This window comes from Pyxicephalus adspersus, chromosome Z (assembly GCF_032062135.1).
Source record: "Pyxicephalus adspersus chromosome Z, UCB_Pads_2.0, whole genome shotgun sequence".
NCBI classification, from domain to species: Eukaryota; Metazoa; Chordata; class Amphibia; order Anura; family Pyxicephalidae; genus Pyxicephalus; species Pyxicephalus adspersus.
This window is the reverse complement of record NC_092871.1, coordinates 28,440,105-28,461,887: the sequence shown is the minus strand read 5'-3', so window position 1 is coordinate 28,461,887 and position 21,783 is coordinate 28,440,105. Positions and strand designations below refer to the sequence as shown.

Genomic DNA, 21,783 nt, shown 5'->3' with positions numbered 1-21,783 from the left:
ATGTAACAATTTCGATTAATTCTTTCCAAAGATGAGGAAAAAATTAGGGTTACAAATGTAAAACACAAACTATGGCCTGGGGCCTTGACCATATAAATCATCAAAGTACCCAGAATATTAAAGGCAATAAAAGTTATCAAGTGTATAGGAAATCTTATATTTCTAGTGCTTGTATAGTGTGAAATGATACGATTAGGTATGCATTTATTAAACAAATGTGTGGTCCTACACATCAAGATCTGACACTCAAGTACCTTGTATTAACCTTACATATGTCCCCTAGGGTTTCTGAACCTGGTGGCCATATTTGAAACTGTGTACTTCTTCCCATACTACCTTCCTGTCTGTACATTTTTGTTCTTTCACTATTTCAGGCATTAAAGGAAAAGAAGGCCGCCAAGCATCAAGAAACAGTGATTATGCTGTGCCAAAATTTAAGCACTTAAAGAAACTTCTTTTAGCACATGGGCATTTGTATTATGTACGAATAGCTCACCTTGTACAGTATTTCTTTTATAAGGTAAGATCCTTGTAATTATTACCATTGTTAATGATAATGCAGAGGACAGAACATTACCTTTTAGTCAGATTTGTAGGCCACAAATCATTTACACCATAGGACATATCCTTTGAAGGGATCAGTTTCAGAGGTTTTACTTGACTGGTTCATTAAATGGGCAGAATAATTTGTTAAGTTGGCAGTGTGGCTTTGATGTATTTAAAGTGAACCTCACATATGTTTTCTCCATTCCCCTCTGCTAAATGTAACTCTTCACAATATTAAATTAGGCTTTGGCTTTTATTTGTACTTTTCTGGAAAATATACATGTTTTTTGGAATACAGGCTGTGCAGTTATAACTACTATATTCTAATAACTTTTTTAAATTATTTTTAAAGTAATTAAAGTATTTGAATGTCAGATTTCAAGCCTGTATAGTACATTAAGCAAGTTAGGATTTTCTACTGGCTGTGGTAGCAATAATCAATTAAAAGTAGCATTTGTATCAGTGGTCATTGCAGTCACAGCAGTCGTTGCATCTTATTTTATTAGTGGCTGCAGCAGAAGGAAGAAGAATCTCACAGGAGACATATGTACACTGAGTTGAAAAAAAAAAACACATTGCATCAATAGATCCTCAAGACCTTTTATATGTACTATTTATATTTTTTTTTTCACCCTAATCTTTATTGAGAAAATGTTACAAAAACAAATTAGAAGTATCTGATAGTGAACATAAGCATAACCACACATAAAAGTAGGGTTAAACGGACAACATAGCAACAAAAATGAACCATGACTTTCTACAGTATCCATACAGTATAGGCATATAATAAAGAAACCTCAAGATGTAGTATTAACCAGGGTTTTATAAGTGTTGCAATAAGAAAAAATGAATTTACCTGCCGTATCAATAGAGATCTAGATTCCTCTATCAGGTAAATATCTTGGACCCTGGTAAGCCAACTCCGGATCAGGGTGAGAAGCAAGAGATTTTAAGAACACTGGGAATCAGACTGTGGGCTGTGGGCCGCATTGAGTAGATGTTAATAAAGATTTGAAGGAGCCCAAAGATTCGCCCCGATAAATGCAGTTAACACGCCGAGGGGCAACGATATTTATATTTTTACTTCTGCAGCAAGCACTCCTATATTTGCTTATGGTATTTGTGAAGTAATACAAAAGCAAGATGTGTGTATGTATGTATGTATGTATATGTATGTATATATAGGGATGTTTATACCGTGTTTCCCCAAAAATAAGACCTACCCCGAAAGTAAGACCTAGCACTATTTTGTAAACCTGCCCTAATATAAGACCTACCCCGAAAATAAGAAAAAAATATAAGACAGTGTCTTATTTTCGGGGAAACACGGTACATAATCCCCATGTTTTATGTGAAAGGATTCCAGCCTTGAAGAAAGAAAGACTAGGTCTACATATGATAGCACAATAAGTAGGTAAACAGTTATTTTGTGAAGAATTGTTCTTGCATTATTTGTGCTAATAAAACAGTTACTTTTGTGGAATTTTAAAGTGTTCATAGCCTTGTTTGTGGTTGTGTATTTTGAAAGCTAATTTGGTAAAAAGCCACAAGTTATTAAATGATGTCATTTAGTAATAGGCAATTATTAAGTAACTGTTTTTCTGTACTTCTACAGCTGTATATAGATCTCTTTCCAGGACTTTTTTGTTTACAGAGTTTTATTTTATTCCAGAACTTGTGTTTCATTCTGCCCCAGTTTTTATATCAGTTCTTCTGTGGATTTTCTCAGCAGGTATGTATGATTATATTTTGTAGAATTTTGGCTCCTTGTTTATTAATGATGTAATTGACACAGAACCATAGCAGTGAGGCTAGTTTGAATCACTCTTACCATGAGGTTATGGGCTTTGGTGGGGTGAGAGTTATGTCATCACAGCTGCAAAGCCAACAATTTCATCATTCTATCATTAATCATCTAGCAGAGCTTATGGTTTTGTCACACTGTTAAAACAACAGGAAAATCTTAAAGCTCCTATTTAGAAAAGACTTTATTATGTTTTCATTGATAAACTATTTTACCTTACATTTATCCATCATGCTGGTCACTTTAAAATAATCTTTGAACCTACATTAGAGTGATTAATTTTAGCATCCGACTATACTATGACTATATACTTCAGGGGTGATTTTGGCCTAAAACAAAGCTTAGGTCATAGAAAACAGACAGGATTACAACCATTCAGATATGCAAGACATAATTGAACATGATTACTGTTTGCTGGAATGTAAATGCATAACTTAATGTTAAACTGCTGTAATGCTGGCAACATGTTTTGGCTTCCTACTCTGAACATAATTAGAAAGTCATGTAGGGGGACACTACCTAGGTTTTCACATCATAAATACACAGTAGTCACATTTAAAAAGGAATCTAAATGTCCCTAAACAGTAAAATGAAAGAAAGTATTGCATTTCAAGTTAGTTAACACAGTGTGGAACAGCCCTTTATTTAAGGTGACCTTCTCGCTACGATTCTCTGCACAGTAGTGAAGGTTCTGACACTTGCATAGCGATAATAGACCCTATATTTACTTTTGTTTTCTCTGAAGATTTTATTAGGGCATCTGGAAAAGCTGAGAGCTAAAGTTGGTCAGCATAAAGCCCTTTTCAAGAGCTTTAAAAATGGTATCCTTGATCAGGGGTAGCTTGTAATGGTTATATTCAATCGGTCATCTTGTTCTGTAATATTAAACAGTGTTTACTACCATGACCGGGATAAATTAAAAACTTCTACAGATACTATTAAAGATGCTTTAGCTGATTACAACAAATCTGATGCTTGCCTAATTTTTGTTTTTAAGAATGAGATTGAGGTACGATTTGGTGTGCTTTAAAAACACATTATGCTTACAGGTAGTCCCCGGGTTAAGGACATCCCACATACAGAGTTCGCTCCTGTGCAGGAAGGAGGCTTGAAGAGGGGAGGGGGCGGTTTGCATGGCTTGCAGAAGAAAGCTTTTGCTAAAGACAGCTGAGATTGAGCTCTTTTGCCACCTCTTGTAACTCTTTAATGACCAAGACAAACTCTGCAGTTCTTTCTTTTTGCATATTAAAGCACAGCTTCCTCCAGAAGTTAATAAATGTTTAGACTCCATAAAGTTTTATTTATTTATATATATATATATATTTTTTTTTTTTTTTTTTTTGCTTTGTTTGTGATTAGCTCACAGTAAGGATTTTATACAGTAACTGACATCATGCTGCCTAATAATATGTTGAGACAAACATCTGTCCTAATTGCATTTATTAAAATAATGTACCTGTTCTGACTTACAAATTCAACTTAAGAACAAACCTACAGGCCCTTTCTCATATGTAACCCTGGGACTACCTGTATATTTATTTGACTGCCATCTTGTTTTTTTTTTTCTGAACATTCTCTTGTTTGTATTGTAGCCACTTTATGATGCTGCTTACCTGACCATGTACAACATCTGTTTCACATCTCTACCAATCCTGGCTTACAGTCTGCTGGAACAACACATCAGTACTGATACACTTTTAGCAAACCCTAAATTATATATGTATGTATGAGAATTGTTATTTAAAAATAACTGTTAAACCTATGTGCACAGAGTTGTCTCTATTGTGTTTTGCTATTTGCTACATTATGATAGGCCGTATGAACCAGTATGTAATCTTCAGATTAGTTATTCTATATGTGTTTTACCCCGTACTTCTGTATCTATATGTGTTTGTACAGCACTATAGAAGACAACAGCAGTGTATTTAAAAGCTTTACATTTTAGTGCTGCATAATATATTTGTTAAGACCTGTTTACCTTTTTGATGACTCACTTTTATGGCTTTGTTCTGTTGAGAAAAAGCAGAGCATGAAAATTTAATGTACCTGTGCTGCCATAATGGTGTCTGTACAAAGATGCCAGTAACTACTAGGATAAACATATTCATTCCGTTTTGTTCATACAGAAACCTCACCCATACCCTTACACCAACTTGTGTTTTCTTCAAAGGCTAGGAAAGTGTAGTTTCATTCAAACAATATGAATATGTGGATTATTTTCAGTTTACTACCTACTTGTTAACTTGCTTTCTGCAATATCCAAACATGCTTTGTGAGAACACTTGTTGTTCAGAGACCCTCCAAAAAAATAATAACCCAGAACAAAAATATAATGTTTGTTATATATTGGTTATATAATAATAAACAAAAATTAATAATATTATTACACAGTATTCATTTAGCGTCATCATATTACGCAGCTCTGTACAAAGTCCATAGTCATGTCATAGCTGTCCCTCAAAGGGGCTCACAATCTAATTTCCCTATCATAGTCATATGTCTTTAATACAGTCCAAGGTCAGTTTGGGTGGAAGCCAATTAACATAACTGCATGTTTTTGGGATGTTGGATAAAACCCGGAGAAAACCCACGCAGACATGGGGAGAACCTGCAAGCTCCATACAGATAGTGTCCTGGCTATATATATATATATATATATATATATATATATATATATATATATATATATATCTATATATATATATATATATATATATATATATATAACTGAAGTTTACCATTCTCAGGTTATATTTACTGCTTTCAGTGAAGTCCTAACTTCTGTTTCTTGTTATAATTACAGGAGAATATCTGACAACGCTATGTTACAGTGGTTGCCGTTCCTATACTGGACTTTGCTGGGGGCTTTTGAAGGACTAGTTTTCTTCTTTGGTGTTTACCTTCTATTCCAGAATCCATCACTGGAAGGCAATGGGCAGGTATGCTACATTTAGTACTAATGAGCACAAAATTCAAAAATTTTTTTAGCTTTTTAAAGATTGTAATTTACAGTTAAGTTTTAAACTGGATGGACCGAGATTATGCCAATTTCTGTGAACATTGTGAACATCTCTGTAGGGGCATCGTATTTTCAGCCTCAATTAAACCAGAGTTTATAGGGATTTATAGAACTTTTATAATCCAGCCATTTTTAGAAGTAGCAGTTTTGGAACATTTGTGTTTGTATGACATTATTGTACTGCTTGTACTACATGTTTTGTACTGCTCTGGATCTTATGCTTGTTTACCGTTTCTAAACATATTTTAAAGTGGAACAATCCCACTTTGCAGAATACAAGATCAGGCAGGTGGCTATTGCAGAAAGGGACAGGTGATGCCCATTCTGTATTAAACCCTCTTACCTGCCTTATCGCTCTGGGAAATTGTCAATCGCTTGCACAGCTCAGCTCTGGTTGCCAGGGAACTCCAATAGTCCCTGCTTCTCTTGCGCTTGCTGGGAATTAATAGATTCCTGGCAGTTTCGTCAATCCAGCACAGTCAACCAAGAAGGCCGAAGATCATCTCTAGAAAGAAGGAAGATGGCAGTGCCGTGCATTAGAACAGGAATAGGTAAGTCGTGGGGATTTTGTTCTGCCTTAAATGGGTAATATACAGCCACTGTGTATTGTTAACATGAAAGGATATCATTTGAACTTTTGGGGCCATTTACATTCTTGATTTAATAAAGATATTATTTATTAATAAAAAAAAAGAAAGGGTGTTGCAGCAGAAGACATGTCTATTGCCTAGCCTATCTTCTATCTCTTGCATTCATTTTTTTTCCTATATATGGTATATTGAGTCATAATAGGGATTGCCCACAAGACTTCCTTTATCATCCCCTAAAAATGTTTAATATTGTTTTTGGAGCTGAAAACTTAAAGCATTTGTGAAATAACTTTATTATTCGGATTTTCATGAGGTTTAGATTTTTCTTATTTTGGTGGGGTTGTTTTATTATAAAACAAAAGAATTTTTTTTACATTTCACTTCCTATTTTAATGTCAGCATCCAGATCATGACCGCATTGGTAAGCATCTTTCCTTGACCTCCTATTGTTAAACTAGAGTGTGTACTCTATAGTCATTAGTATTTCACATATTGAACCCACTGCTGTCAAAACGTTTTGGGATTTTATGTATTTTATTTAAACTTAGAAATGTCTAGTATTGGAAGTTTTATGTCCCCCAACTTTTCATTGATTCTATAAATACACAAAACATATTTTCCCCATGTTAAATACAAATGACTATGCCATGGCTCTGTATGTACTCATTTCTCTTAAGGTTGCCTTCAAGGATATTTTATTTCTTGATAGATACCTTTGCATGAACATAGTAGTCTAGATCATTTGTAGATAAATATCTGGATATGTTCTTAATTCACACAACAGCCAAAAAATTGTAACATTGGTATCCAAATATTTAATAGCAGCGGTCCTGCTAATTTTTTTTAATAACTTATAATAAACTAAAAAAAGGAACTTTGAAAATATAAAAGTCTTATCAAAGTAAAACATCTTTCGTCGGTTTATTATATTAAGACTTGCTGTTATATAGTCGATCTACTATAACTTGCTGTTATAGAGTCGATAATTATTATATATATTGTGTGGCTCCTGTTATTATTAGTAGTATTAGTTTTATTTCTTTATCTTTTTTTAAAATATGTTAAGTTATACATCTTTCAGCAAGTAAATTTTATATTTGGATTTTGTCTTTGGTTTGGTTTTACAGCTAAAATGAAAAGACATTTATTGCATTGATGAGATTTTTCTACAAGTGCCACTATAAATCTTTTTTTAAAGTTTTTCTGCATTTGATTGCAATTGACCTATCTCCAGGGCAGTGTCATATTTTTTCTTTTATATAACATCCCTATCTAACACATGAAGTTACATGAGTCCAGGTGTAAATTCGTCGGGCTAATGTTACTCCAAATCATAATTAGAATATTGTCTTTTTTAGGTGTTTGGAAACTGGTCTTTTGGAACAATAATTTTCACTACATTAGTGTTTACAGTTACATTAAAGGTAAGTGTATGAACTATAAATACTTCTAAATCCAAAATACTCATAGGGCAATTACTTTTGAACTGTTTGCCAGCTTGCTTACTGCTGTGTTTATCGCTTCCTTACGCCAGGAACAGCTGCCCCTCTGTAAAATGTAGCATGTAACATCTCCCCGCGGCAGTCCCATTGGGAATAAATAGGGGAGGTAGTGAGCAGTATTGATACCACTAACTGCTGCCAGTTGTCACATTTATTTGAAACACCATTGCCGTTGGAGCGCTTAATGGCTGGCAAGGTGCCAGCCATGGGGGCTTCACCAAAAAAGACTGAGGCATGTCCATTGGAATAAATTGGAATTTCAAACATTGGTGGTTTGAACACAGTCCATGCAGACTTAAGCTATGTACACACGTCAAATTTTTCTCGCCCGATAATCAGCTTCGGCCAGATATCGGGCGAGAGTCTGGCTTGTGTACAGCCCGCGTCATTCATCGTCCGTGGATCCGACCTGGCGGATCCACGAACGATAAACGACGCGCGATCCTAATGCAAGGGAAGAGGGAGAGCGCGCAGCAGGGTGCCGCTCTTAAAGATCCTTTCCAACGACAAGAACTGCACGTGTGTATGCGTCTTAAGCCTAAAAAATAAAAATATGTATTGTTAGAAATGTTTTTTTATTTATCTTTTTTTTTCCAGCTTGCATTAGATACTCGATACTGGACCTGGATGAACCATTTGGTTATATGGGGCTCACTGGCCTTTTACGTAATTTTCTCCATATTTTGGGGAGGTATCATTTGGTAAGTGTGTAAAATTTGTTTGTTTATATTATTTTTTAACACATGCAATTTTTTGGATAGAGTTGAGTGTTTTGTGATGGACACATCTTGCATAAATATTTACATTTTTCTTATATTTTTTAGGCCTTTCCTTAAGCAGCAACGAATGTACTTTGTATTTTCCCACATGCTGACATCAGTGTCTATTTGGCTTGCTATAATTCTACTGATTTTCGTCAGCTTGTATCCAGAAATCTTAATAATAGTTTTGAAAAATATCAGAACTACAGGGCACAAGGTAAGGCTATATACACTTTCTTTGTTAACCAAAGAAGTTACGTTTATTGTACGCTGTGTTTAGGCAAAAATGTTTGCGTTTGGCTTCTGTCTTTCCAGTTTGGAAAGTAGTTAGGATGACATAAATTTCAGCTCAAATTCATGACTCATTGATCTATTCCTGAATGTATGAATAATACTGGTGGAGAGCATTAAATAATATATAACTAACATATGTTACTCAAGTTCTTTTGACGTGTTAGCTAATGATGATACATTATGTAAAGAGAACAAAATTTTATTAAGTAGTATTGTGCATGTTTACTTATAAAATATTTATCATGTTGAAATAATAATTTAAAACTCAGTGTTTTCCCCAGCCCTTTTTAGCCAGGCGCACCACCCGGCATTTTTCAGCAATCACCCGGCTGTTTTTGGGTGGTTACTGATGAGTTCGGTCACAATAGAGGGGCCACCACCTGCCTAAAATTTCTTCCCACCCAGCTTAAAAAAAATTCTGGGTTGAGCACTTAAACTGTATGTTCAGATGGATTTATAAGCTTATCATGGTAAATATTTATGATCTATGCTGCCACATCACTCAATTCAAGAGGAATTCTTCACCCTATTTGTTCCTTTCAGTGCTCATTGTTTTTCCTGCTTAACTCAACATCCTTACAGGACACTGTAGAGAAGACTAAAAGTGCACCTGATTGGAAATGGATGTACAGATTTTTAAATGGGGGGGGGAAAGTCTTTTGGCTGAATAAAAATAGATTCCCATACAAATAATTGTTGTGTTGAAGGTTAAGGTAGCTGTAGCACTCTGTAATCCTGTGTATACAGTATGCACTAATTAATATGTAGTAAATCATGGCAAATGATAAATACATCTTTTCTGCTATGCTACAATGTTTTGTTAAGACTATTCTCTACAAAATAAGTACAGAGGCTTCCTTTTTTTAAAGCAGAACTAAACTGAGAAAAAAAAAAAACACTTTTAATGCCACAGATCCAAGGCGCTGGACCTTCCTGTTCCAGTCCGGTGTCGTCCTAGAGTTCCTCTTCATCCTGGCATGGGGGATGCGCTGGGCGTACCATCTTCAGTCTTCCCTTTTGTCTTCTTCTTGCTATATCGCCCGATCACGCACTGCACAGGTGTGGGATCGGGTGACGTAGCCCGCTGTAAAGGGTTAAAAAAAAAGAGCCGTGCTCACTGCGTATGTGTGAGATTGGCATCTCTTTTCCCCTAAGTGAAAAAATGCCCAAGATCGGGCATGCGCAAAAAGAAATAGCCAGAGCCTCCCAAGATGCGTGTTGTTGGTATCCTGTGAAGCTCTACACTCCCATACACTACCGTCTACCCTTTTATGGAAAGTGAAAATGTTGACTTTAGGTCCACTTTAATTAAAAAAAACAAAACAAAAAAAAAAGTAGATCTCTGGCTGTCATACATGGCAGAGTAGATACGAGAAAGAACTCCCGTGCCAGGAAAAAGGTTCCTTTTTTTCCTGCCGTTTGAAATAATTTTTTTTTTTTTTTTTCACGTGATATTGAAATTATTTCCTTTCATATGTCGACTTGACTCTTGTTGGTCCTGTGAGACCCCTTGGAGGTCATGTTTCCTTTCATGCATGTCTTGTTGATTCACTTATACTATACATCATACTCGATGGTATATTATGTTGCCCACTTATTTTCATTCTTTGATCTTTCAACTGCCTCATTCAGCATTTCAGTGGTTAACAAGGGTTCTGTTGCAATAATTTTTACTCCATACACAGCAAGACTGTTACACAAATTGCATTGTGCAGTCATTTGCTTCCTGTTATGGGCACAAAAAGAATTGCTCTGTGGTTGTATCTGCTTCCCTTATTTATTCCTTCAGTGTCTGTTTAATCCTCTATCTTGTCTTTCCTTACTGATCCTGCTGCCTTCCCTTTATTCCTGTGCTGCCATGGAGCAGGTAACAAAACACTTGCCCTCTTCAGGAACATCTACTATTTTCATGCTTTCCCAAACTTCAAGCAATCACAGTTTCCCTTGGAGTGATTAAGGTGAACTTGTTTTACTTAACTAGCTTTGCTTTACTTTTTCATTCCTTTTCTGTTAAACTTTTGTTAAATGTGTAAGCGTTGGTATTTGTATAACAGAATGGTTTGTTGTGTTGTTTATTTTCCTGTAATGTAAAAATGACGTTAATAAATTAATGTAAAAGACCTTAATAATTATTAGAGACAAAGTAAACCTCCACATTGCCCTCAAAACGAGGGGACTTGCAGGCAATACTGTGTTTTATGTGAAGCCTTACCTTGTCTCTTACATAGATGAAGGTAAGTGCATAATCTTCCATTGCTGACATCTTTCTGAAAACTAATTGCATGGTTTTGGGATGGATTAGCTACGTCATACTTCCTAAATCATTGATGGGTAAAAGAATGCATCCAAATTAATTAGAACTTCTAAATGCCAGGCAATTAACTTTATCAGAAAGAGTATCTGTCTACAAATCTGTATTTCACAACGGGTTTCTTTTTAATTAAAAATGTAACTGGAGAACCCCTTTGAGGAAGAAGAGTTATAATTCAACATATTCACCATCACTTTTGTGTTTGTTTGTATCACCATTCTAGAGAAAAATGAGCACCAGAGCAGGTGGTTCAGAGTCTACCCGTTCAACTGTCAGGCCTCTCCTTTTAAGAACATTCTCAGATGAGTCTAATGTATTGTAAGAGGTACCGAGTCATAAGTCAAATTAAATGACTAAGCCAATCAAATCTAATCTCCTGCTGATTGATGCCTGATTTTGGGGTGGGTTAAAGCTTCCAAATGACTTAAGCATCTCTGACCTAATGAGCTGTTTTAATATCACTGTTTACATAATTGGTATTTATAAATTGCACTACATAATGTTGCTTCTGTAACTTTGTCCAGGATCAGATTTGTCATCAAGTCTGAGAGATCATAAAGAGGAAGAAATCTAGTACTTTTACTACTAACTGTTTCTTTCTTTTCCATAAATTACTTTATATGCTTTTCATGTGCCCTGTTGCAGGAGAGTCCTTTGTTAGCACTGGCACAGCCTATTCTTTCAGCTATGTCTTAGCACTCTTTTCCTCTGTCAGTATACCTGGCCATCTCCTTTTCTTCTCCTTTAACTTTCCCGTGAATCCTGTTGTCTGCCTGCCATTTGCAGGCCTAATAAATTGCCTATCTCATTGACCTTATAAGCAGCCTAACAGCCGGCTGAATGATCACACACAACAAGGTAACAATGATTCAAGGCAGTGACTAAACCTGACAACAAAGACAAAATAGATTAATCAAATAGAGTTCACATACTCTAGCTACACATATGAATTGTTTTATATATATATATATATATATATATAATTTTTTTTTTTTATTTATATTTTTTTTTTTTTTTTGATGAATACAACTGTTCAACAACTACAACAACCTAATCCTAGTCCCATTAATAATGGTATATTTTTTTTTAATATCAGCATCAAGTTTAAAAGCAGAATCGGATCTGCTTCGGGATCGAGCGACCCTACGCAGCTCCCTATTTGTTCTTTATGGAGCTGCTGCTGAACAAAGCTACTTAGGGTCCTAATTGTGAATGTTTTTCAGACCAACAAAATAAAGCACTAGTTGTTGATTTTATATTTGATATATTATTTGCTTCAACACCAAAACTGTTACAATGGGAATATCCTATTGGAGGCATAAATACAGCTTCACCTCATCTGAAATGCTTTCTGAGGTGTACATGTAAACCTTTCTGATTTCTCAGTCTTTCCCTCTCCCATATCACTATTAAACAAAAGAACAGAATGCCTATTGCAGCAAAAAGTTTGGTGAATGGCACTTGTTATTTACTGGTTTCTGCACAAAGTACCCAGGGAGATATACCAATTATGTAAACAAAGTTTAAACAGACTCCATCTACCAGTATAGTTTATTTTTATTTTTACAAATCCTTTGCTGAAGATTTCCATGGTATTTTAGCACAGAAACACAGACAAACACAGAATCAGTGATTGTTATATTGAAAAAAAGAATCCCCCCAAGCCTTCATTGTGTGTAGATTCTTTATTTGCCCGGACAGAAGCATATCCTTAGGACATTCACTCCCTAATGTTACTGGTAGGTGGAGTACATCCTTTAGTGGTGCTTTTAGCTGTCTGTGCTTTACTGCAGCATATTAAATCTTTAACCTAGAAGCAGTTTGCTATCTTTCAGTTTTTATCTACAGGAGTCCATGGATGAGCTTAACACTAAAAAATATGTTTTAAAAAAAAGCTTTTTAAATGTGATAAGAATCCTAACTATGTATGTAATAGCCAAACCGGCTGCATACAGGACTTGGAATACAGAAGCCCAACTCTGTAAATAGCCCTGTTGCCTCTAGTTTGCCACATCATTGTGTCCGTGCTTTCCTAAACTACAAAGATTTTTGTAGTTGGAACAGATCTTTCACAATCCTTTTCAATGACAAAAGACTAAAAGAAGCATGGACAAGCACTGTACATACAGCGCCATTCTGCTTTATGGATAGGGGAGAAAGGAGAAGGAGCAAGTGGCTCTCTTCCCTTTTCTTGCATTGTGGTCATTGGACTTTCATGGGTTCACCAGGATCCATGAACAACATCTGTTGGCTGCTGTTCAGATTCTCATCTGATACTAGCCCTGAGGCGAGCCTTAGGTAGCCTTAGGTTCTAAATGTATGTGCCTGTTCACCATTATGTGACACACCTGTTAGCTGTTCAGCTAATTGACACAATTTGCTACAAAAGTTTCTGTGGGCTTGTTTAAAGCCCTGATTAGATGTCAGATGACTGATCATTTCTAGTGACAGATAAACAAACAAGCGCTGTACACACAGTGCCATTTTTTCTTATGGAGAAACGGGTGATATGAGCTAGTAGTACCTCGCTGAGTTCTCTTCTATAGGAATGTATTGCAGACTTTCCTGATCAGTCGTTCATTAATCTGTGACCATGGATGATGAATGGCGGCCGGGAGACTGCCGTACACATGTCAGATTGTCACCCGAGAAGCACCCTACCATTTGCCTTGGGTGGCAAACATCTGACCTGTGTACAAAGACTAAGTGTGTGACTAAAACCAAAATATCAGCTTCATATGCAGGCAATTAGCATTCTTTAGAATAAGTTTAGTAATGGCAGCTCACATTATCTGTCAGTGGTATGCCCAGTTATATGTGCCTGTAGTAGCTAGCACTGGCCATCGCAAACAAAAAGCAAGCTGAAGCGATTTTGTGTATTGGGGCATTTGCAAAGAATTAAAAAAAAAAAACTCTCCATTTACGAAATCCTTGTGCACCAGGACCCAGCAATATGTATGTTCATTAATGACCGCACCCCCAGTGATGCTTTGACCTTCTCCAAATCCAAAATAATGGATTTGGCCTGTGTGCTGGATGTCATATTATTTTAGTTTAGTTAGACCATGTTTATAATTAAAATACCTGCTCACCAGGCTTGTTTCAGTGTAATGATATTTACCTGGTTCAGAGGGAGAACACGCCTCATATCTGGAGGTTTTTTTTTTAACATTTACTTATTGTAAAATAACATATTGTGTTTTGTATAGATTTTATAGTGGAATAAATGTTCCTTGTCAATATTTCATATTCGTCAAGTACTGGAAATAGCCTAAATATCTAGTAGAATAGACATACATAGGAATTATACATACAGGCAGCATAATAAATAAAAGGAGGGACATTACTTCTTCCACAGATATTAGATATACATTAGATATTAGTCCATATTGGATCATGTGCGTTTTTGCTAGATGGAGCCAACAGATAAGGAGGCAGTGCTGGGATTTTCACCACTAAATCCACAGTTGAAGTCTGGCATCTGAATTCTGGGTGTGTTGGTTGCCTGTTCCTGTTCCTGTTGCCTGATAGGTTGCAGACCTATCACCAAAATGTTTCAGATATAGATATATATATATATATATATATATATATATATATATATATATATATATATATATATATAAAATATACAGCTTGCTCCCTACAATCCTATTAATATTTGCTGAGACATGCTAGCTGCTAGCAAAATTCCTGTTTTTAAATAACTTTTCCAAAGAATAATTATTTGTTAATATTATTTTGATTCTTGTTTTCCAGAAGTTGGAGTTTCAGTTACCAAAGTTAACGTCCTACAAATACATGGAGAATGGTTACTTCTCTTCAGTGAGGATGGAAGAATACAAACTAAGCCCCTATTTGTCATCCTGAAACCTTCAACATAGGCACTCTTAACACTGCAAGTCCAGCCACTAAGGGCTTACAATGCAAACTGTACACTGGAAGTGTTGGAAATAAATCTTTACAACCCATTGAGTTATTTGTCAGTATTCTGAACAAAAACCACAGAAAGAACAATTGTTTAACATTCAGCCAATATCACAAAGAACATTAGAGAAGCCTGCAATACAAAGTTGACATTTCTACTTGAGAGACCGGGAAACGACACCTTCAGAGTTGTAATATTTCTCTGGATCATTAAGGCAGTGCTGCTATTTCCCCAGTATTTCCTGCCAAAATCTCTGGTGCATGTGCTGTATATAATAACTTCCCTTTATGCAAAATATTGAACATTCCTTGACATTTACAAAATGTATTTTTATCAACATTTTACCACAGACTATTCAGTACTTTGTTTCCTCTACATGGCGCAATTGTTCCATATTTTTTTTTATCTGTTTTCCAGGAATTCATATTTTAGATTTATTCAAAACAAATTTTTAATCTACAGCAGGCTTAATGTCCAATATACCCATAGTATGCATATATTTCCTATACATGTTTGTATTTTAGATTCTAAATTGCACTGCATTTGTTATTTAATTTCCTATTTTTACCACTGTATATTTGCCAAAACTTGCTGCCACATCATTTTTTAAATCTTTGTGTGGCTGACTTTTTAATATGTTCTGTTGTGATTTTTATTTTTTGTGATTTGGCACTAACACATCTAGCAACCAAATTAGGTAGACTATCCTTGGTAATAGTCTGTGCAATCTTAGGAGAGTTTCTGATAGACTTAAGTACACAGTTATTAACTGAAAATGTAATCTATTTATTAAAAGGTATATTTTTATATAGGGTGTCAAAACAAGGTATTTATTTGAGGGTATAGGCTGCAAAATGTTTTAAATGTGATCATATGACGCCACTAACTTCCAATGTGTCTAACGCACAATGATCTTTGAGTTTACACGTAATCTCACTTACACTATAGGTGTAATTATTCCATCAAAACCATTCCAGACATTACCAATATATATATAGAATGCATAACTTTATGTATTTTTCCCCATTTTGTCTGATTTGGATTTTATATTGTGTTTAGCTTGTGTTACCTGAAATCTCTTAAGTTTGAGAGCTTCTACGCAATTGCATTTCCACTGCTTATGTATGTGATTAAGGCCACACATTTGTAATGAGGCTCAGAATGTGACAGAAAGAAACCTCTATGTTCATTTCTTTGTTTATGCTTAGGCTTTGCACTTTTTTAATGTTTTTTTTTTCTTTCAAATATTGGGGAAAATGTCAAATGTCCTTCAATACAATGGCTTTTAAATCCTCATATGTGGTAAAATTTTAACTGTTGATGCTAAAAAAAAAAATGTAAAAAATGTCCTTGCCTGTTTACATGTAGCATACCGCCCTGATTGTGCAAGATTATTTGTATTTTGTCATTAAAAAGGTTAATATAATAATTCACTTTGACAAAGTATGCTCCTTATTGCCCTATGAAGCACAATGTTTTCTATGAGTTATAGAGAACTGACATGTCACAGAACTGTTGACATAAGATTGAATTATTCACTGCCTTTCCTGCTCCATACAAGCCTAATTTCTTATATGTCTACCACAGTTATACTTGCAGAAGAACCACTGATATACTTACAGAAGGGCCAGTTATTGCAGAATTTAACTCATTTACCAAGTGTTTTGGGGTTTTGTAAAAAAAAATGTAAGTGCACCTAGAAAAAATCTGCAAAACCACAAATGGCAACAACAAAAAAAGTGCACACACTGAGTCACCCTAATCCCGCCATCTTCCAATATTCTTTACCTAATATAAAATGTATTCTGCAAAAATAAAGGCCTGACTTAAAGCAGGTAGATGGTTTTCTACTTTTATTTTGTATTTTTCATTAAGCTCTTGAAGAGACACAGAAATACGAGTTGAAAGACGTTGCCACACATTAAGTTCTATACAACAAAATCTGTTGGAGGAGGCTAATACCAGTGTACAAAGTTTAAACCCATCAACACCAATTCCCATTGTCCTGAACACACAAATGATTAAAAGGCAAACCAATGGCACAGTTTTATGGCTCTATGCATTGCTTTGTTAAATATATGGTTCCTGACGTGATTTTGATAAAAATTGTCTTTAATAATTTTCCCTGACATGTTATTGTATGTATGTTACATTTTAAAGAGGTTTTCCAGGATCTGAAAATTTGATTTGGAGTTACACATCATCCAAATATTAGAATTCATTTTATAATTATTATAAATCTTAAGATAACATTGATTCAGCCTTTAAACCTAGTACAACTCACCATCTCTGCATTTATTTGTGGAACATTGTTACATTTTCCCACCAACAAAGATTCCCTTAATTGCAAGTCACAAACTTTGTAGTGTTTCTTTTGCTGTCTGTATTGATCTACATTCTATCTCACATTTCTCTTTAACTGCTTGGGCATGACTTGAACATGTGAGTGCTGGTAATGGTGTTACTGCCCATTCAAATGCCCATAAAGGTAAAAAAGTAAACTTTAAAGGCTTGAATTGTCTGGGTTAGGATGAGAATGCTTCCCTCAATGTCTTTTACATTTTCCTGTTTTTCTATGCAAAAGGAAAAGGTGAAGTTGAATGGCTGCAAGGAGCTAAATGTAGATCCTTGATAAGCTAGGTATTTTTCATACATGGCCTAGTTCTTTTTAAAGTGATGTTTTGCAGCAAGAAGAATAGAATTCAATTAAAAGCATACAGTTGAATTCAATTGACTAAATAGTTCTTCTAATATAACTTGCCAATATTAGTAGTTCGATACCACAGTGATTACATATTTATTTATTCAACAGTAAAGGCTGCAGAACACATTTTCTGTAATTAGTTGGAAGATTACATAGGGAAATGTAGGCTTTTTCTCCGCAGTATTGGGGCTTTATTCCTATAAGAGTCCTAAACTTGCCAAGGACCACAAATAAATTGTTGGTAGGCTGCATGTGGCACAGAAAATACAAGTTTGGCATGCCCATATGTATCTCTGGAGTGCCAACTTTATACTGAGCTTGAAAAACCCCTCTAAAGTGGTTGCAACAAATTGATACAAATGTATGTTAATGTATGTATGTTGATTTTATCTGACTGTAAATATGTATATGATGCCAGGAGAGCACAGGGTGCTTTATAATATTGTACTTTTTTTTCAAAAGACTTTACTAAACACCATGTAATCATGCAATTTTGAAAGACATGTCAAAATGAACAGACTGCTCTAGTCTGATTTTAGAACTGTACCCTATTGCCTCTGTGTGCTATGCTTTATCTTCATTCTCTTCTCTGTAATTAGGTATATCTTTCCTGGCTGCAAGGCTAGTGAATTTAAATTCAGTGATTGATGGTGGCCGATAACTTTGTAAACAATGCAAAAATAAGTGAAATGCACATTTCTAGCCATGAGGGTAACCTATTGTAATATGTCCTGTTTGTGTGTGTATTTTCTTTTTTGCCTATATTTTACCATTGTTGGCTGTATGCATGTTTATACCCCCCCCCCTTTTTTTATTTTTCTATTAGGAAAAATGATACATATTTAAAATTTTATTTGAAAATGGTGTTTTGCATGCAGACTGTGTGTTTCTATTCACAAATACAACAGTATTGCCAATGTTGATTTTAAATACATGGGGGGTCTTTATTTTTACATAACATGCATTTAGAAACTGCTTATAATGGTTGACTATTACCTGGCAAGATGTGTATATATATCTTCTCTAATATTCTTTTCACAATCAATATTTCTATTGTTGGTCTTATTGATAATCTAGAGATATAGGAAGAGATTGCTACTCCTTTGGTCCACGTTTAGTTTAGCCTTTCGCTATTTTTTTTTTACTTTTACCCCTGAAGAACCTATAAAATATTTCAAGGTCTTGTGGAACCCCTGCTAATATCAGTTATTTAATGTTGTCTATTGTCATTACATATTTGTTTTTCAAAATGTAGTTCATAAGCCACATGCTGCTTAGCCAACTGTGATGTTGCATCTTTCTTGGGCATACCTTGTGCCTGTTTGTGGCTGATAAACATGAAGCCAAGTACATGTTGTTTAATAAGTGACAATACAAAATCTGCATTATTAATGTAGGTTATGACATTCTGTATTCATATTTGTAGCTCAGTCCTTGTCAGAAAAAAAAATTTGTGGCGTTTTGTGGTCTTTGCATGGCTTTTAATTAGACCATGTTGCTTAGACCATTCGTTTTACAAAAATAACTATTGATTGAGTCCTAAATGCCTTGAGATTGCTACTGGATGCTGCCATCTTGGATGTGATATCAGCAGATCTTTACAGGCTCTAAGTTGTTGGTGACAGTGGGGTGGAAAGTAGGAAGAGGCAGGAAAGCAGTCAGCATAGACAGTAATTACATTTCCAGAAAAGGAGCGAGTTATGATGTGCATGGAAGAAGGCTATGCTGGGGTTACCAGTAGTGCATGCATCTATATAGGCAAATGTGTTAGATTTTGCATTATTCTTATTGTGCTATTATATGCAGTGTTTCATTTTCTCTCCTTGGCGTTAGGAGGAGTTGATGATTGTGCAGCTGCTCTAAGTGGAACATAATTTAATCATTCCCTTAAAGAAAGATCTTTTTATGAATAGCATTGATTTTTGCCAGGAATCAGGTATATAGTTAAGAAGTAGTACCCCACTTGTAATCCTTTCTCTATCCTGAACATTTATACAAAACACTTGTTACTTGTTTACTCAATGCAACTGTCAGGGAAATGACTGGGCAAGACTGTTTCGTGCTTTGCCCTTTTATCTAGTTATAGGGGAGGTTTGGAAGTTCTATGACCACTGAGCTATGCACAGAATAAACCAGAGGTCACTAACAATCCAAAAATGTTGCAGCTATGCCTACACAGCAGCTGGAAGAACCCCCCCCCCCCCCTCCAAGTTTCCAATAATAAATGTAACTGTTAGCTGAGCTTGTAGATGCATTCTATAGAATTTTATATTGAAATATATACTGCCATTGTGTGCCTCCGGATCCCTTTCCCAACCGTGGCTACTCACTATATGCCAACTGATTTGCAGCCAAGTTAAACTATGTTATTAGCCCTCAATTATGGATTTTGTTGACAGCCAAATACAGCCTGATAACTTCCCCATAATGACATCCTTGGTAGCTACTATGATCTTTGCATGACCATTATACAAGTATGTTTCTAGATAGGGCCTTGCTCACTGAATTGCAAATCCTCCAGAAATGAGTTCCTCAGACTTGCGGATGTTTTTTTTTTTGTTTTTTCGTGTGTTTTACTTGGTCAGATTGCTTCAAGTGAAGCTAAGAATAAAAATCATTGTATAGTTGTCCTGATCCTGCATGTACAGTAGGATGCAGCCCTAGTATGCATTAGTAATAATTGTATCATGTGACATAATTTAAAGGATTTCTTTGTCATTACACCAACAAATTATTACATTTTTGCATCAGTAAAATATAAGTTCTAATAACTGGATACGAATACTTTGTGTTACTTGCATGTAAGTCTGAGTCTCTAAACACTGCTTCTAGTCCTCACATCTCTTACTTGCAAGTTAATGTTTATTTTTCTGTTTTTTACTTAGTCGATTGGGTAGATCTGCAAACTACATACTCCAGATTACTGGTTTCAAGCTTGCCATATCTGATTTTGTTAGGCATCCTTTTTATCATGGAAAGTAATAACATAAATCACTGGTTTGTGATCATCTTGTGATACTGAGCTACTAATACACTATACCAGGACAGTGCATCCATTATTCAAAACATTTACTATGTACTCAATGCAGCTAGCTAACTTGTGAACAGCTTCCTATTATTTTCTATTAGGACCGCATTACATAGGAATAAATACCTCTGTGGTTCTTATGTTCTTATGGGATGCTGTCCTATGAACTGTCCATGTCCAAGCAGTGTTAAAACCTCATAAGTGTATGTAAATATGTCTCATTAATACTTATAGGGTTTATTTGGCAGATTTGCTGTGATGGAGCTGTAGCTTGTACATACTAACCCAATCTGTGCCTCCAGAATATATAAGGTATACATATGTCATATTTGTGCTTTGTTATGTCTCTCTTCAGCTTCATCTTCTCTGTTTGCCATAATGCTGCAAATCTTGACCTACAAAATGCATGTAAAATCAGCCTGTTTTTACCTTTATGACTGCTGCAACTGCATGAAATGTGGTATAAAGCATAATTATGTAAAGAAGTTTAATATATCCCTGTCAAGAAAATGGTTTTGAGAACCCAACTTTGCAATGGGAAATAAATAATTGAATGTATGTCTGCGATTCTTGCAAAATGTTTTATAATAATGATTCTTACAATAAAATATTCAGATTTTTATACTTTCTCTTCTTTGCTTTTATAAAAATTTATAGTGTACAACAGATAAAAAAAAGTAAAATAAACATAAACAATAACAGATTAACAAAAAAAAAATTTTGTACACACGGAGGCTTGGGGGTCCCTCACCTTCACCACTATTTGAGAGCAGCCTAACTGGCCTGCCTATCCATGTGCAAAATATTGGGTTCAAGCCCCAGTGGATTGAGCTAGAAGGCCTGGCATGTCAATCAGTTTCTCTTTCTGCATTATTGTGGGTCTCTAAATAATCCAGACCTTCAAACAGGCCAAGGTCAACACAGGCAGCAATCAAGAGGTAGCCAGAATGGATCTGGGATCAGATACTAAACAGACATACAAAGGTGCAGTACTAGTACGTGAAGCCAGGTTGTAGCATTGTAGAGGATCATTGGAATATTTATGGTCAGGAACTAGGGACACACATGAACTCCTGGAGAGCAGAGGCTGGAATCTTTTGTTCAGGCAACTTTGTGTTGCCAGTAACTTATTATATAGGGAAGATCATGTGACAGGTCGGTACTGATACCTACCACCAGAGGGAGTGCTGCAGCTCAGGTATCTCAGATGATGTTTCAACCTTCACCTACAGATGGAGTGTGTCTGCAGAGCATACTACTCTTTTGAGGTAAGGAGACTGCAAGGAGGCACATGAT

General features: G+C 35.4%; 1 protein-coding gene across 8 annotated transcripts in view; it reads left to right on the top strand.

Annotated features, from left to right (window-relative positions):
• The window catches only part of ATP11C (ATPase phospholipid transporting 11C), an 81,801-nt gene extending 60,692 nt beyond the window's left edge, over positions 1–21,109 (top strand). For 4 of the 8 annotated variants that reach the window (XM_072430850.1, XM_072430854.1, XM_072430855.1 and 1 more), the window contains 9 exons: positions 375–520; positions 2,219–2,278; positions 3,943–4,070; positions 5,154–5,289; positions 7,318–7,383; positions 8,059–8,162; positions 8,286–8,439; positions 11,051–11,145; positions 14,587–21,109. In XM_072430850.1, coding sequence (XP_072286951.1) covers positions 375–520; positions 2,219–2,278; positions 3,943–4,070; positions 5,154–5,289; positions 7,318–7,383; positions 8,059–8,162; positions 8,286–8,439; positions 11,051–11,145; positions 14,587–14,614 — 917 coding nt within the window. In that variant the 3' untranslated portion in view covers positions 14,615–21,109. Of the gene's footprint in view, positions 1–374; positions 521–2,218; positions 2,279–3,399; positions 3,602–3,942; positions 4,071–5,153; positions 5,290–7,317; positions 7,384–8,058; positions 8,163–8,285; positions 8,440–10,383; positions 10,475–11,050; positions 11,153–14,586 lie in introns of those variants that run through there. The other 4 variants (XM_072430849.1, XM_072430852.1, XM_072430848.1 and 1 more) reach the window with 4 other exon arrangements.
• Positions 21,110–21,783: the final 674 nt, after the last annotated feature.